General features: G+C 41.0%; 1 protein-coding gene across 3 annotated transcripts in view; it reads left to right on the forward strand.

The window, feature by feature from the left end:
* The window catches only part of sox13 (SRY-box transcription factor 13), a 45132-nt gene that overhangs the window by 9797 nt on the left and 16748 nt on the right, over positions 1-18587 (forward strand). For 2 of the 3 annotated variants that reach the window (XM_010736778.3, XM_019267237.2), the window contains exons 2-7: positions 13175-13385; positions 13537-13639; positions 15020-15106; positions 15835-16007; positions 17297-17365; positions 17539-17647. In XM_010736778.3, the coding sequence (XP_010735080.1) occupies positions 13176-13385; positions 13537-13639; positions 15020-15106; positions 15835-16007; positions 17297-17365; positions 17539-17647 (751 nt within the window). In that variant the 5' untranslated portion in view covers position 13175. The remainder of the gene's footprint in view (positions 1-13174; positions 13386-13536; positions 13640-15019; positions 15107-15834; positions 16008-17296; positions 17366-17538; positions 17648-18587) is intronic. The other variant, XM_027285456.1, reaches the window with a different exon arrangement.

Genomic DNA, 18587 nt, shown 5'->3' on the forward strand with positions numbered 1-18587 from the left:
AGAGAGATGAAGTGTGTTGAGCAGGATGAAAAACACAGCAGACATGTTTAACATGTGATGAATCTGAGACTCACTCAGACTCATACAGCTCAATTTTTGTCTCAAGGGTGCCGAACCAGTAAAACCACTGCAGAATAACCTATAAATAACAACATCTTCTTTTGGTGTGAAGAAGTACGTTCTGAAAACGTTAATGTATCATACATTTGATGAACAGCTTGTATCTTGAGGAAAATAAGTGCAATTCATGTGCATTAAAATGTACAGATCACTGTGGATCTATAAATGCACAAGAGGTTTAGTCTGAACTGAACAACATGACTTCTGTCTTTGTCCAGTGGGCATCGGAAATAGAAGTGCGATTTATTGAAAAAATTAAATAGTTGACTTCTCTGCAGTTTTTACACTTTGCAAAGTCACACAATGAGCCGGACTGGACTCAGTAGTCAATTTGAATAATAAATATTCTGATATAAATAGAGCCAAGTTTAACACGAGTTGTTCTGTGGAGAAATGTTTATGTATTCAAGTGATGTTCAGGTTTTTTTCCTGATCCAATATTGCTCAACAAAAGAGTTCCGCACTATTCCGCAGCTTACTTGAGTTTGCTTGTCTTCGGCTTCTGCCCTCTGACAGGCTCTTATTAGATAAGCCCCGCCTTCTCGACATTTGACAGATGACCATGTGACTGTACGCTGAATGTCTGAATAGCTCTGCATATGACCTGTGTCACAGCTGTTCTCTGCCTCTGTATAAGTAGTCTGCTGTTTTCATACGGTCAGTTTTTGGCTCACATAACATCATTGCTGACTATATCTTTAGTTTTTTATATTATCGCTGTGTGTTTGATGTTCTTTCTTTTTTTTTCTTTTGCTCAATCGCTCCACATTCAGATCATGTTCCCGCGGCGAGACACACATACACACACACACAGTAATAATGAAAAGCACAAACTTGTCCTGTCGTATTGTCTCTTGTCTTGCGTCCTGTTGACACTGAAACACTAATTCTACTGAAAATCACAAACAATCTGAGCTTGAAAGCGCTGCATTAAGGCGGCACAGCAGCTGTCTGGAGAGGCTGTGAACTCCAAACTGTGCACTTACCTCCAGCCTTCCACCTGTTGACTGGGAAGATTACTGAAGGCAGACCTCAGAATCTTTCAGACTTCACCTGAAAAGTCCTTGTACTTGTTCTCTGCAGTGATATTTCTGTGCTTGTAAAACCTTCACAAACGTTTCTGCAGCATGTGTTGGAAGAGCATCTCGAAATATAAAGAGGATGACTCTCATTTCTAATTATTCATACAAATGTATCTATCCTTCTGCTTTGCACATGCTGCTCCATCTGACAAGGCTGCTCTCCAAATCATCTCCACGTCCCACGGGAGCTTCTGAAGCTGTGGATGCACAGTTTAAACTTTGGGCTGTAACAAAGCTCTGCCTTTTGTTTTGGAGCATTCAAACCTGAGTATATGCTCCTTAGCTGCAAGAGGTGCACAGACTGCGGTTGTAGCTACTAGCCACTACTTTAAGTTTATATCAAAAGGGAAACTATAGATGACTGCATAAAGTTAACTTCTTTAGAAACTCAACCACACAGAACAAAGACATGAAGAAAACAAAAACCACAAGTGCACCAACTTTGTCAAGGTGCAAGGGCTGACTCAAAACTCCACATCAACATCCACACCCCTTTGGTCTGATTAAGATGCAAATTTGAAGCAGTTTTCTTAGATTGTCAGTTCAACGTTATATTCCCTCTAATCTCACAGTTGTGGTTTTGCTCTTTGCTCACAAATGTCCAAACTAAAATTTGACCAAAAAAAACAAAACACAAAACAACAAAAGGCTGGCTCATTCCCGTATCAGTAAAAAAAGTGCTGCAGCCTACAAAGAACTTTATCTGGATGAAATTGTCATCTCTGATCTCCTGACCACAGCCCTGGTGGTTTTATTTAAGAAAATGAGCCTATCTTTGTGGTCAGGGTTGAGTCATATGCAGTCTCTTCACTGTAAATTCCTCCTAAAAGTTTTATCAGATCAGTTTAGTGAGAGCTAATATTGCAGGAAGGACGGCTTAAAAAAACCCAAAAGCATCAAAAAACCCCATGAAAAATGACTTGCTTCACTTTGACAGAGAGATTGGGTCTGATAACATGAAAGTCTAAAAGATCTGCATGATGAAATCATTTTATCATCATTTAAGTTAGCGGGCAGCTAAACTAGAAGTCAGCTAGTTTGGCCGTGCACGCTGGCAGAATTCCCTGTAGCACTTGCTCTATGTTCCCCACAATATAGAAGCATATGTGGATGATCCATGTATCCATTAATGACTGAACAATCACTGATTAATCATCAGCATCCATAGCTTTGATATAAATAATTACAGCCAGTGCACCTTTCAGTGACATTAAGAAAATAGAACATTTGAGCGATGTTGACAAAGTCTTCAGGAAAGTTTCACCTGTTTCCTGTTAGCTTCTGCAGCACTGTGACTTTACAGAATGTGTCAGAAATGAAATATAATATTCATAACGATGTTTTCATTAGTGTATAATCACCTGAAAATAAGTGTGATTTTGTTAGTTTAGATTGACCCTTTTATATCTACAGTCATTGCAGGTCCTCTACCATGTAGGCCGCCATTTTAAACCAGCGTGTTTCTACAGTAGCCCAGAACAGACAAACTAAACACTGGCTTTAGATTGGATGTTTCACAGCTACAGTGGTTTCTCCTTCACGTTAGGAATGAATTGAATTGAGGGGCTTGCAATCAGCAAATACACCACTGGTCCCAAATTTTCTTTTATATGGCGTAATAACACAGACAAATGTGTTACTAGGGTTTAATGTCGTAAAAAAAACGTACATTTGTATATCAGACTTCAAACTGTTACTAAAATGTTTAGGTAATATAAGTTTAACCAGATAGTATGAGTTATGTTTTTAAAAAGCATCTCTGCTGTGGCATTGCTTCCATGGCGTGCTTCCCTCTCCTGTAAAAGTGGGTGTCTCATTTCATTAAATTTAACTAGGTTGCGTATCTGTTTTCTTCCTTGTCCATCTGACACAAAGAACATGTTTTGTACTAATGCATGTGTGTATGTGTGTGTATGCTGATTAGTGGTTATATATCCTCATTCAGCCCAAAGATATAATGCTGATTAGACATGACACCTGATGTGTGAGTGTTTTTTTTTTGTTTTCTTTTGCTAGTTTTTAGATAACCAGCTCAAATGTACTCCAGCTGCTATTTTTCCAACAACAAATGATCTTTTCATCAGACACAGAAACTCTGTGATCACACAGAATGTTCCACATCCGTATTACCGTAATACATCGACCACGGACAGTTAAAGCGTGTGAATAAATCATCATTGCACTTTCTATTTCTTCATCCCTCGTTGGGTCATCTCCTTATGGAACTTCTATTCCGTCTGGTATAAATCAAATATTAGTGGCATCACTGTGTATGAGGTAAATTGGAAGTGTGAGATAGAAATGTGTTGCAGCTGAGTGTGTGTTCCTGCATTTGCAGTGGGTGGGCCTCTATGGGGCAGCCCCTAAACTCCAAGAGGAAAAAGGGAGTAAAATGTGGTCTTTGTGATGTCTCTATCACTCAATCGCTGTGCTGGAGTTCCCAACACTGCTCTTTGTGTGATGAACTGACCAGCGACCACAGAACAACAGCACCTTATCGGTGCACACACACACACACACACACACACAGGCAAATACTCAGCGCAAGATAAAAAAAAGAAATGAGGAAACTGTGTATTCTTGATGAGCTTATTCTTTGGACTACGCACTATATGGTTCAGTACCCTTGACATCAAAAGGCCAAGAGAACAGAGCAAGAGAGGGGAAGGAAAGGAGAAGAGGGCAAGGCTTTTGTATCTCTAGTCCTGAGAGCTCATTCTCTAATGAGGCCTAGTCAGCAACGCGAGGCAGCTTTGTTTGAGAACCATGTGTGTGTCTGTCGCTGTGTGTGTGTGTGTGTGTGCGTCTTATTGACGTCGCCAACAAAAAAAAAAGAAAAAGAGAGAAAATCTGAAAAAATAAGACCCCAAACATAGACACACAATTCTTTAAGACTTCATCTGTCAGTGTGATCTCATTCATTGCATTCAGCGTAAGTGTTCTCTCCGAAGGCCTTGAAATCTTTTGAACTAATCTAAAAGTCAGTCAGTCAGTGGTAAATAAAAGCGAGGTAAACTGTTGGGGGGAACAAAGTGTGAAAAGGCGTGTAAACAACGTAGAAATCTGTTTGAAGTTTGTGCGTTTGAGTTTTTTGTCTTGGAGGTTATTTTCAAGGGGAAGCGTTTTATTAGCTGTAAGATGACTGAATTAATACATTTATTGACATCTCTGGTTGTTATCAACAGCTGCTCTAAATTGGACAAAATGTCCAGAGTTCAGCAGTTCAACCAAGCTTTTAACATCTTTTACACCTCCTTACTATTTGTTTACTTCTTTTTTTATTCCTTTCAGTTAGTCAACTCTCTCTGATGAAAGACACACTTGTTGCTATGAGCAGAAACATGTCTTTACCCATCACGTCTTGCTGCATAGACTGGACACACATGACAGATCTCAGTTGGCTCTTGTTCAATGTGGTGAGAGGAAGTGTTTGCTCCAGCACGTCTGACTGCCCTCTAACATCACACTTAACACACCTAAATTCACCTGATCCTGCTCCTGATCATATCAGGTCAATAATCTACACCGCAGACCTTATTACATACACAGTCGATGCCAACTGAAGGCTCAAAAAGGACTCTAGACAGAGACAGCGGATGCACATTCAGTTCTGTTTAATATAAAACTGGGCGTCTGCATGTGCGGATGTGTTCACACGTGTACTCGACGCGTATGGTTCTTGTTACAGTCTCTTCATGGACACGGGCTGGTGATGACATTTAAGTCATGTTGACCCTCACGGCTATGCGGATGTGGGAAGCGAAGAGTTAATTGGAACTTTACAGCCACAAAGCACAAGCGCGCATAGTTTGCGAGAGGTAGGATGTTTGTTAGTGGGTTCTTTTAGTGTGCTTCAGATGTTGTCAAAATATATGACTACCATACTACATCCTAATGACGGTGGACAATGTTCACCATCATGTACGAGTTCAATGAATTCCTCCATTTTCCTCAACAGTTGAATTTTATAACTTTGGCTTCCCACCTGTGCCGGATTATCATTGCAAGTCAAGCACATGTGGAGTGAAAATTCACTTTATATATTTATAGAAATAATTCAAAAAACACTCAAACCCATTTTAAACACTCCTGTAACCATTTGCATCCAGCTCAGCTTTGCTGCATTTCCATTGACAGGCGACAGCAATGCGTACAAACACTTGTGCATTTTGTTGCAAGTTATTACGAGAATGTAGCATTTTACCGCTAGTGCCAAAAGCCAAATTGCACAGCCCAAATTATTGTTTTGGTTAAAGTTTCCTGACTTTTCTGGTTTGTCGTTTAGCTCAGTTGGTAGAGCAACTGCCGCATGTACAAAGGCTCAGTCCTTGCCGTGACAGCCCAGGGTTTGAATCCGACCTGTGGCTCTTTCCCTCATGTCATTCCCCATCTCCCTCTCTCCACAAATTCCTGTCACTCTTCAGCTGTCTCTATCAAAATAAAGCTTGAAAAGGCCAAAAAATATATCTTGTTTCCTGACTTTTCTATGAAGCATTCAGTGAAAAGTCTGTCTGTTTGTTGTCTGTGTGTTGCCTTCCTGACCTTTACAACACACCTCTGTCATTAATACGTCCACAGGCAAATGTCTAGGAAATCATGAGCGTGAATTTGTTCAGGCACAATATCACACCTGTGGGTGGGTTGATGTTCGATCTGTATCGCGCTTGTTGGGGCTGCAGCGACGGTTACCTGCAACAGCATGCTAATTATGCAAATGAAGCCCCCGTATGGTGGGATTTGAAGAGGCTCTTTGTACTTCCTCTCTTGAGAGGAGAGACAGGGGTAGGAGCAGGGGGAGGAGGAGGAGGTGGATGCGTGGATGGGGATGGTGGGTGTCAGAGGTAACTGAAGAGTAGAAAAGACAGGCGTTACTGGTGAGAGAGAGCCAGTCACTATGACTTGTGTCAGCAGATGTGTTCCGGTCAGGGAGAGCTGTTGGATCTCCTCACGTCTACTCATGCCCAACAGGTCAGTACCAAAAACTACACGGTAGATGGAGGGACAAGGGAGCTTTTTATGAAGTTTTTAGACTTTAAATCTGCTTTTGTCTTAAAGTTTGTGCAGAAAGTTGTCTTATTTTGATTTTTCTGAAAAAATTATTATTATTATTATTATTATTATTATTATTACTCATGCGTCTCAGATGAGATGAAGCAACACCTCCCCTGACTAGATTTCCAGTCCAGGGGAGAAGATGCAGGTTAATAGAACCAGGTGATGAGTCACTGCGAAGGTGCATTGTCTTTCACTGATGTTTCAGTTCGCTGGAGGCTCTAACCATGAAGAGTTTGAGCCAGGCCCTGTGGGCAGACAGGCACTAGCTGGCACTAAACACTGGATTATGTTATCATCCCTAAACAAATACTGCTAGCTGTGAAACATTTCCCCAAACATTTGTTTATGCATCAGTTTACGCTTGCCTTAACACGACTACACAGCAGGTTGGAAACTTAACTGTAAGAGCTCTGTCACAAAATACAGTTGGCAACTAAAAAATCGCTGAGAAAGTTTTATTGCAAGCACGGCTCATTCAAGCGTTGTCGTACTATCTGTGGAAATATACAAAGATCTGCATGTGAGATATTTTACATTTGCTTTCTTTTCTTTATTTGATAGACTGTTGAACTTGAGCCAGCTGACTTAGACGTGTTGTGATTTTCTGATACGTTCCTGCAGGGAACCCTCTGCCATTACAGCTGTCTCAGGGTTGACAATGAGAATGTCTTTATTTGTTTATCACCAAGTAAACCTCTTTAGATGTCTAACACTTTATCCTGCTGCTCTCAACTGCTCAGACTGGCCCCCTCTCTCTCTCTCTCTCTCTCTCTCACTCTCTGTCTATTGTGCGCTCTCTGCTTATTCTGCCTCAGGCACTAGTTGGAAAGCGACAAGGACGATATAAACCCAACAAGCTGCTCCTGTCGGGAGGGGGAAGAAAAACACAGAGAGAAAGAATAAGAAAACAAAAGGAAGAATAGAAAGAAAATAAAAGGGGGAACAACAGAAAGGATTTGCATTGCCAATCCCCCTGGGGGGAAATGTTAGGTTTTTACGTGTTACAACTTGTTGAGTAACTGAAGGTTTTGTGTGAAGTGCTTCTTGTGTCGTGGGAAGTGTAAGGTTTCAGTGTTGTCAGTGCTCAAAGGAGGGAAGCTGATTTTTATCTGAGGGCAGAGGCATGTTCCCTCCATCCACTGTCATCCTCCATCGCCTCCCTCTCCGCTGTAACAGGAGCATTCAGTTCACAGCGGGGAACAGGACAAGTGTAGCTCTGTAACAGCACGGCCATTAACGTGGTCAGACTGGCTGTGAGCCACAATGGGCTTCTTTTAAAGACTCACTTCACCCAAATCACACACACAAAAAAACCTTTTCCCTCTTACCATGTGTATAGTTTGGGATTTTATTTCCAAATGTGAAAGTTCTGTTGTTGTTTTTTACCCCGCAGAGAACAATTACTACGAAGTTCTTGTAGACCAGAAAATCTTATTGACAAAGACTAACAATGATTCGGTCCTGAGGCCATGAATGTTCATGAGATTTGTTGTAGTCACTGTGTTTTCTTATTGTAGTTCAGTCATTTGTGTTACACTAAATCCATCAAGTCCAGTTTTACATCTTAAAGCTGCAGAATTTATATTTTTTAGCCTCCATCCTCTCCCGGGTCAAACATCATCAAGTGTCAGCAGTATATTGTAGTGAGTGGTGTTCCTCCGTTCACAACCCAAGAAGTTTATCCTTTATCTTAACCCATTGTTAATAATAATAATACTGTTTAGTGCAGCTTTAAGTACAGCTCAGCTCAGTTCTCGACTCTGCACTAAAACTAGGCAGTGATCCCATGAAAAACATCCAACATTATTGCATTTGCTTTCAGTGCACTTCTGCTTGACTTTGAGGAATTCATAGCCCAATGATGCTGATCATTGATTTGCATTGGAAACAAAGTCCTGCTTGGACAGTACAATTCCTGTTTGAGCTGAACTCGTCGCTACAGTCGGCCTATTTGCTCACTTTTATATGTTTTTAACATGAGAAAAGTGCCGCAGAGGTCTCTAATAGTAGTTTTCGGTCTCTTTGTTCTACTTTGTTTATCTCAACAGCTGCTCTGAGGTCTATTTTATTGCGATTTCTTCGTGGCATGTGGTGAGGGCCTATAAAAGCTGAACAACACTGTAGGTGGTCAGAAAACGGGCCTCAATCAGATATCCCTCGTGGGCAGCCAGTGCTATTCAAATCCTGCAACACACACACACACACACACACACACACACACACATGCTACAAACATACATACACAAGGTCAGTTTCAGATAGGCTGCAGATACGCTAAGTGTGTGTTTAAGTAGATGAGACTGATGTGGAGGGAAGCGATAACCTTGACTAGTTTACATTGTTCTCGCTAAGACACCAAAGGCATTGTTTAAAGAAAAAAAAAACCTTTGTGCTTGTCAAACATACAGGCACCTTGACGCATTCTTTGCTGTCAACAGCAGATTCTGTGCATACCTCTGCTGCATATAAAGACACTCACACACGCACACACACAAAGAAAGAGACGTGTGAAAGCCACCTGTGGCAGACCCGCAGTCTAGTCTCTGTGGAACGCAGAGGGGAGACCCAGGAATAACTTCCAGCGTGGGATAAAAACCCCACAACCCCCGCCATGCAATCAACCCCTTACCGATACAGACGGGCGGCTGCTGCAGTGTTGGCTAAACACTTCACAACTCTCCCTTCCCAATGCTCAGCAAAAAACACACCTGAAAATAGCAATCAGACTGAATTGGGCTGATAGAGATCATTGAGGGTTTGAAGGTGATGATATTTTACTCCAAACGTTACCCCATATGATGAGTTAGAAACAGTGTTTAGGTCATGAAAACTAGAGGGCAACAATAGATTTCTTTTTTTGTGTGTGTGTGTGTGAAGGAAATTCAAATTTTAGACTTGAAAACAAAATGCTAGCTCAAACACAAGTCAACAGTAGTCAAGCAGGTGGCATCAAATGAGTTTAAGTGCTGCTGTTCAGCACGCTTGCAGCTGTATTTAATGTGCTTCAGGGCTTTTTAGTTACCATCAGCTGTGTGAAATGGTTTTATTATGATTTGAATACACACACACAGGTATAAATATACACACACATGTACACACAATTTGCACAGGTTTACAACTTTGGCAGACAGGTGGCTTTGTGTTGAAATGCAGTAGCACCAGTGTTATGCATTTGGCAGAACACTGGCAGTATTTTTGGGTTGTTTTTTTTGTTTTTTTCATCTCGCCTGGCTGTAGGAGAGCACCATGCCAAACTCCATGAAATGTGAAGCTGGCTCTACTTAATGGTAAAGTTGCACACCTGGTTTCTTCTACTGAAAGGCACCCGGCAGAAAGTGAACTGAGACGAAAACTGGCTGGATTTTTTTTTTTTTTTTTTTTTTACAATTTGACGATTCTGCAATCACTGCAATTAGTTTTTTTGTGCAGTGAAATCAATAAATCATGAAAATATAAACATACCATTTTATAGCTTTAGACATATCTGTTACCAGAATGAATGAATCCAAGTAGAAGAGTTAGGGTTAGAGCATTGTCGGACGTATAACACTGGACTTAATAATTTGGACTATTATGTAACTATGCAGACATTTGCCATTTTGCTCTATATATCTATACCGGAAAAACAGTTAAACATTAATATAAAGCTCTATTTGGCAAGGTAACAGCAGTATTATTAGAAGAATCAGAGGCCATTATGTTGGCAGCAGTAACAGCAACACACCTACCTGCCTTAACACGACTGCACAGCAGGTAGCAACACTTGCAGCAGTAATTACGAGTGGATGATATGGATTAAAATTGCTGTAATTCATATTTCCATATTGACACATACAGTATATCACTGAATAGTAAAAAAAAATTGAGAAAGTCTTTATAGATAAAATAACCAGTTAGGATTGTCTGAAAAGAAGAAGAGAAGAAACCAAAGAAAAAATCACAGAATTGATTTTTAGCAACGCCTCAATAGAGCCAGAGATATGAAAGACTATCCAGACACTAGTAGTGACAGTGGAAGTGTGTTGAAGTTGCCATACTTGTAAAAGTGGTCGGAGCAATACCTGTAGCTGTAGTTGTATTTGCAGCAGTAACAGCAGTATAGGAGGGACAGTACCTATAAGTAGTAATTAAATACGGATACAAATGAGTGTAGTTTGGTAACAGGTGGTGTATCAGCTGCAGCACCATTAATACTAAATTTGGAATAGTGCCACTGAAGGGCAGCACCAAAATATGTAAAATAATAGTTTCATTGTTACAAAATCTGCACATTGGAGGCCGGTCAAGACCCAAGTGTGCCACATTTGTTTTGTGCTTAAATCAAAATATAAGAGTATCAGTTGTTTCATATATCATTTTACATATTAAAATCCATGACAGGGCTACACAGAAAATGTGTTGTTGTAGTAGATGAGCTAGAACTTAAAGGTACCCTGTGAAGTTGTGATAAGCCGGCCCATGTTGTGTTTGTGTCACACAAAGATGACATATATGAGCATGAGTACGTGGGTGGTGTGATTCCTGTTGACGGTTTCATTCTATTTTATTGATTGACAGCTGGTGGCTGTACTGCCAAAGATGTCAGCTAAAGGTAAGGAGAATAGGGCCAGCTAGCATGTAAACATTGCAGATTTCAAGCAGTGTAAACAGTCGGCTTTGCTTTTTTTTTGGGAAGGAAATACATTGAACATGTTTGTTAGGTCTCAAGGATACGCAGTGTGTTTTGGTGTGAATGTAAACGGAAATGTTTACTTACATGAAAATGCTGCAACTATAAATCTAACAATAGGTTGATTGTGTCTAGCTGTCAGTCAGCCAGAGAACGTAAACCTGTGCGACATGCGAGTGGTTCAGTCCAAATTTCTCTTGTCACTTGTGTTTTGAAGACACCTTTGCGTTTAACTACTTAATCCATTGATTGATCACTTAATTTGTGCAGAGGATTTCCAGCAGTGATCACACGACCACGTGACCACAGAGGTCGGATTCACTGTCACTGCGTCTCAGTTTGTTGAAGATGAGATGGACTTTAATGTTTAATCACCTCACTTTCCCATTTCAGCTCTTAAATTACATGTATTGGTGCAGCTTTACACACACATACACACACACTCATACATACTCACATGCACTCACACTCACACACATGCATATACATCACTGAGGTTTGGGGCTTTGGACCCTGGCAGACAGGTGGCTTTGTTCAGAATAACAGTATGCAGGCTGGGAGAGCTGGGTGAAGTAGAGGGGGGCTCTAATCATTATTATGCTTTCCGCAGAACGGTGGCGCTCCGCATTTTTTTGCTGTGTTCCCGAGTTGGTCGGCACATTCCGCTGGCATTGTTATCCGGCCTGTTTCCTGCGGCCGGCGGCTTTTGTCAGCCTCTCCCCCATTGTCCCGGCTTCCTTTGTTCCCTGGCTCCAACAATGGCTTTTTTTCTGCCTCTTAATATATATGTGCACTTTTTGCCCTTGTGTGTTCTGTTTGTTTTGTTCTGCTGTCTGCTGTGTTTTTCTTTCCTCCTGCTGCAGACCTGGGAAATAACACACACTCGCACAAGCACACACACACACACACACATACACAAACATACGCGAACAAGCCTGAGTTGATATGTTCAAGTTCACTGTGGTTCAAACCTCACTCACTCAACCTGTCCTCTCTTTTCTCTCTCTCTCTCTCTCCCCTTTTCTCCCTCACCGAGGCGTTGTCTGTCTCCCTCCCATACCTCCTATTATTCACTGTCACACACACACACACACACACACATGCACACACACACACACACACAATAAGCCTGGCTGTGACTTTATGTGGTAGTATCACAACTGCCATCTAACCCTTGACCTTGACTTCAGCAGTGACCTAAAACAGCAGTTTTCAATTGTCGTCATGAAACAGGCATACATCAGACACCAGAGACCCCCCATGTTAAGAGGTTTTAGGCTATATTTTCATAAAGTGATGTGCATTTCCTCAACATGATGATCCACTGGGAAGGGACAGTTATAACACTGTTATTTATGACTGGAAACAGTGCAGAGAAATGCAAATGCAGAGAAACCCAGACCTTTATTGAGATATTAAAGAAAATGTTTTATACACATAGTTGATCATATTTGTTGTCTGATCTGTTTAATTTGCTGTCCATGCAGACTTGTCTTCATGAACACAGCTGCTCTCAGTTTTTACACTGTTCTTGTTCACTAATTCATTCTAGTCAACTATACTTTGTCGTGTCTTTTCCGTCAATGAAACTCAACATTTCCTGCACAGATGTTTCACACATTTCTAGTGGCTCAAAGGCCATAATCTGTTCCGGGAAGGTTTTTAATGTTAAACGTCTGCAGGAAGTGTTGCGTTTTATTCATGACAGCTTATCGGTCAAAAAACAAAGAACGGCAAAGTTGGACAGATTGGATTTAATCACGGAGTGAGAAATAAAATTGAACTGAACTGAGCAACAGCTGAATTTGTCACGTGAGTTATAATAGTACCTGCTATTTCAACCACCTCAGTGTTTACTTATCCATGCTGTTCATGCCCATGGGTAATATTTCAATTTTTATTTGAAATTTTGCAGTGTTATTTATTTTGCTGAAGACCTTATGGAAGGCTCCTTCAGGTCCTATTGATAGCATACAGCCATGCTAGTGGTTTGGCTCCAAGACTGGCAAAAACTTTGTGAAGTCATTCATGGTCCCCAAATGATGGATCAACCAGCATGGCTGTAGCACCATTTTGTTAGTGCATTGGAGGGTTGATGCAGAACTCGTCTATCTTTTCCTTTTGTTATTTTAATCTGTGTTGCGTGTGGTAATAATATCTGGTAAATAATAATTGGCATGGCAAGTGGCCATAACTCACCACACCCAAATGACACCTTGTTTTAAGTGCTGTGTTTGTCTTCCAACAGAATGGTTGAGCCCAGCCCTCCAGCGCTGCACCTCCTCTCTGCTGGGGATGTCAGCATGGCGGGTGTTGGTGTCAAAATAGAACAGGAGGAATCCAGCGGAGGAGTCATCACCAATGTTGAACCTTCTAAAACATCTCCCTCACGTGATTGGTCAGGAAACCATCCACTGGAGGCCCGCCAGCTGACCCCACCGCTCTCCTGCTCCCCTTCGGTAAGGATATTACAAAAGGCATGAGAAAGGTTGTCCACAGGCGTTTTAGGAAATGTAGGAATTGTCACAGATTGATATGTCAAAGTAAAATGTGTGCTCTTCCCTGCTGTGATGCTTTGTCAGTTGATGGTCTCTTTCTTTGTCCTGACAGGAGAGCTCTCCAGGTAAGGAGCTGCCTCACAGGCAAAGCCCCATGGGACTGAAGGAGGCCAGGACACATGACAGACCAGAGGGACAATCTGACTTCAAGGAAGGTCTGTATAAATCTCAGCAGGGTCTCTCAGTCACTTTCTGCTCTTGTTGATAGTGCTGCAAAGTAACTCTGTTTTCATGTAGTCTATTCATTTATAACTTATAATTCTGACAAATGTTTTTGAGGTACAAAAAGATAATTATTTTGTGACTGACCAATCATTTTCTTAAGTATTTACCAGTGTCCTGACAAACTATTGAATGAAAATTTGGTACAGACATTCATGGTCTCCACAGGGTGAATCCTAATGACTTGGGGGATCCCCTGTCTTTTTCACTCAGGCGACCAGCAGGACATTCTTGGTTTTGAGTGAAGTGACAACTGCTGTGCAGTTCACTATTCAGTGTTCCTGTAAGGGAAAAATTCAAATGACTTTGGTGATCTCAACATTAGCTCAGATTTGCCCAGTACTTCGGTTTATGACAAAATACCTGCAAAACTTTGTGTCTAGGGTTAATGAGCTAACAGGCAGTGAATAAGTGAGGGCACTACCTCTGCGGGACGCCAAAGTTAGAGGTTTTCCCATTCTGCACACAAGTTTTTTGAATATTTAATATGCACACATTTGATCAAATGAAAGAAAACTGCAGTTTATGCATTTTGAAATGCTTGAAAACAGGTTGTTTCGATATCACTCAGTAGCATAACTGTAAACTGACGTGCGTAAGTACTCACCATTGGCCTCAGTGTTGGATTTGAAACACACCACCCACTCCACCGTCTTCTTCTTGGACCTGTTTTATTTTCTTTTATGGGAGTCTTTCTCTCATACTCACAAATACACACATGTCCATAGAATTTTCTTGCTGACTAGACTTGGATGACTCTATATCTTATGTGTTTAAGTGCACTGCATTCTGCTACTATTCAGCATTAAACAATGCAGTCTGCCGAAAATCGATGCGTAGAAGTGGCGGTTTGTCTAGCGAAGTGAGGGTGTTGTTTTGGTCTCTGAATGGGTTCAGGGGGTTCAGGGTGTTTATTTTTTTATTTATTTTTTTTGTCTGATTTTGTTCAATCGCTCACACGTGAAGTAAAAGGCTGCTCTCCGAGCCATTCCTGAGGCTGCCCTCAAGTCTTTCACCAGCCTGCACTCTTCACCTTAAATTTTTCTCAAGTTCTCTCCACTAGCTGACCTTGGATTGTTCTGTGTCCAAATATTGATCCACTCAAACACTCAAAACTTCTCCCAGACGCGCAAACAACCTCTGCCCTCCGGCACCTCAAATGTCTTCTTCAATCAATGCCATTAGGAAGGCAGAGGAGAGGCTGAGAAAGTAGTTTGGTGTCAGATGGATTTTATTTGACAGATAATATTTTTCATGCCATCTTGTGCAGCCCAGTGTGGTTCTGCTGAGTACCTGTTGTGTCCTGTTAACAGTAATGCCTACCATTGAGAAGCTGCTGAATGCTGACTGGAAGGAGAAACTTCTGGATAAAAGCACAGTGGGGGCAGGACAACTGAAAGGTCAGCTCTCAGACATTACTAACACCTTTATACCATTTATATACCACGTCTATACCATTACATCTAACACATCGATATTAGACTGTGAAAATATCTGCCTCTTTTTTTATTAGCCATTTTCTTTGTTAACTGAAAAACATTATATAACATCCTGAAAGCAATACCTGGCTGTGTGCAGTAATTTGGTGCACTGCTGGTCGGATCATTTTGCTGTCAAAATTGTTGGTTTCATCTTGTGTTCCCTCTAAAATTCAGAGAAAGTTGGGACTAAAACATAGAAACAAACAAAAAGACACATCTGGAGAGATGGAAGCAATAGAAATATTTGCCTAGTCAAATTATATATATTATCACCAGGCGGCAGATGTTCATAAATTAATGTTCAGAGGGAACCAGCCTCCATTGTCACTGTTCATATGTGGTTTTGCTTTTATCCGAGTTTTTATTTTGTTTGTTTGTTGTCCTAGCTTGTGGTTTTGGCAAATGATAAAAAAAATACGTAATCATTTTATAATAAAGTTCCTCTTGTGAGAATGGGCAAGAATCAAATTGTTCCATTTCTTTGTTGTTGTTTTACTGAATAAAATCAAAGAGGAATCTTTCAACCCAGAGAACCCCAAACACCATGTCCTCAATAAGAGATAAGTTTAAAAGCATGCAGAGGTAGATGTCTCAAAAGTAAAAACAATGACAGATTTAACAAACCAGACTGTCTGACCCTCCTCCAGGTACCCCGCAGTCTCTGGCAGAGAAGGAGCTCCAGTTGTTGATGATGATCAACCAGCTGAGCGGTCTGAGGGAGCAGCTACTGGGAGCTCACTCCGAGCAGAGGAACATGGCCGCCTTGCTGCTGGAGAAGCAACAGCAGCAGATGGAGCTGGCTCGACAACAGCAGGAACAGGTACCACTCAGAGCATCTGCCATCATTCTCCTAAAAAACATACACGCACCGTGTCACTTCAAATACATTTCTGCACTGTCTATTGTAAACTATTAGGAACTATTGTGTATGGAGCCAAACAGACTTGGAAACTGAGGAATCCCAGAAACAAAATCTACTGCTGTCTATTTGTGTTTAGCTTTTAAATCCATAACAATAGGTGTGACGAGCAGGCAAATTAGATGTCGAATTTAAAACAATCTTTGTTTCAAATGTCATTTTTGCATACAAGACAGGCAACAACAGAAAGGTGACACGGTTGGAGAAGTAGAGAGATGTTCTGTTCAATGTTTTTTTCTTCTGGTTAATGGTATCATAGACTTATTTTGTAACTGTAGAAACAAATCAAGTTCTTAATGTAACACACTTTACTGCGTACTTTTTCTGCGTACTTTACTCTTTGTTAGGGACTAATTTGACAAATCCTATGACATAATGTTTATTTAAAAGTCGGTAACATTAGAAGTAATTCCCATTCCTCCTATTCCTAAAAAAAATAAATAAATAAAAATAAAAAAATTGATGCAGCAGAACCAGAAATATCATCTTTCAAAACTTTACATGCATTACCCACAATGCAAATCAAGGTCTTGAATATCCACGTGTGTTATGCTAGTAGTGATTAATATTGCCTCGGGCAACTAGCCTCAAGCAGAGATTCAAAATATTTTTCTGTGTTCCTGAAAAAGTTCCTCTGGTTGAAAAGGTCTAAACTGTGTTCACTTAAGAATGCAAATGGTATCGGGGTGGCGTTTAGCTCAGTTGGTAGAGCAGCCGCCCCATGTGCGAAGGCTCAGTCCTTGCTGCGGAATCCCAGGGTTTGAATCCGACCTGTGGCTCTTTCCCTCATGTCATTCCCCATTTCTCTCTCTCCACACATTCCTGTCACTCTTCAGCTGTCTCTATCAAAATAAAGCTTGAAAAGGCCAAAAAAAAAAAAAATGGTAAGAGCAGTCACATAGTCACAGTCATACAGTCAGGCTGGTTTAATTAACTGAATTCACAAATTGTGATGTCGTTGTGGTATGGTTGGGTAATATTTTTCATCTTAACCAGTATTATGTTATGAATATTCTTTAACTAAGGCAACTTAATCATTTAAATATATATGATATGCAGTAAGGCATGGAGGCATTTCTGAGTATATTTAAACTGTGAACTTTTCAGGATGAATGTACTTCATATTTATTATCAAAATGTATGAAATTGAGACATGATGTGTGTAAAAATGAACATGTGCTTTGTTTCAGATCGCCAAGCAGCAGCAGCAGCTGATACAGCAGCAGCACAAGATCAACCTGCTTCAGCAGCAAATCCAGGTCAGCTCCTCTCAAGACCTTTCTCATGTCTTCACATACAGTACCACAGACAGCAGCCTGAGCATGGATGATAATTACAAATGAGAAGTTCTCATTTCAAGTTAGAAATCTGTGTTTCAAACAAATGAGGAAAGAACCTTTATGTAAGGTGTATTTGTCATGCCTCGTCCCAGCAGGTGAACATGCCCTATGTGATGATTCCGGCTTTCCACCCCAACACCCAGCCCCTCACTTCAGACCCCCAGATGACTCTGCCACTGCAACCGATCCCCTGCAAACCGGGTCAGTCATCAAGCATTGGTTCATTAAGCAAACTTATAATCATATAAGTTTCAATTGTCCATTTTCTTTTGCCTTGTGTCTGAAGTAAAAATTAATTAGAATTCATTAGAAAATGGGGTACTAATTTCAGGCTCTCACTCCGGACTCACATCCACATGAATTTCATCAACTAGCAATGATACACAAATCAAATCAAATCAAATCAAATCAGTTTTATTTGTATAGCCCAAAGTCACAAAGTACATTTGCCTCGGAGGGCTTTACAATATGTACATGGAGTGACACCCTCTGTCTTTAGACCCTTGGTTCGAGTGACACAAAAAACCTTTAACAGGGAAAAAATGTGGAAGAAATCTCAGGAAGAGCCACAGAGGAGGGATCCCTCTCCCAGGATGGACAGACGTGCAATAGATGTCACGTGTACAGAACAAATCAACACAAACATACTGTACAATTCCAATGAATGATAAAATGACAATGAATTACAATGAATGATAAAATGATTACAGTAGCAGTGGAACCTGTGATAGAGATAGAGAGAGACAGATGCACAGCAGCAGCAGACCATTAACTAACTATAAACTGTAATGGAGATATGGTAGCAATAATGACAGTAATAATGTATGTAGTGGATGTCGTGCAGGACCACAGCAGCAGCCACGATCCATGAGTCCCCCGGCAGTCTAGTCCTATGGCAGCATATTGTAACTAAGGGATGACCTGAGCCAGCCCTAACTATAAGCTCTATCAAAAAGGAAAGTCTTGAGTCTACTCTTAAAAGTGTTGACCGTGTCTGCCTCCCGAACCCAGAATGGTAGTTTGTTCCACAGAAGAGGAGCCTGATAGCTGAAAGCTCTGGCTCCCAATCTACTTTTGGAAACCTCAGGAAGAGCCACAGAGGAGGGATCCCTCTCCCAGGATGGACAGATGTGCAATAGAT

The sequence above is a fragment of the Larimichthys crocea genome, chromosome I (genome assembly GCF_000972845.2).
Source record: "Larimichthys crocea isolate SSNF chromosome I, L_crocea_2.0, whole genome shotgun sequence".
In the NCBI taxonomy this organism is placed as follows: domain Eukaryota; kingdom Metazoa; phylum Chordata; class Actinopteri; family Sciaenidae; genus Larimichthys; species Larimichthys crocea.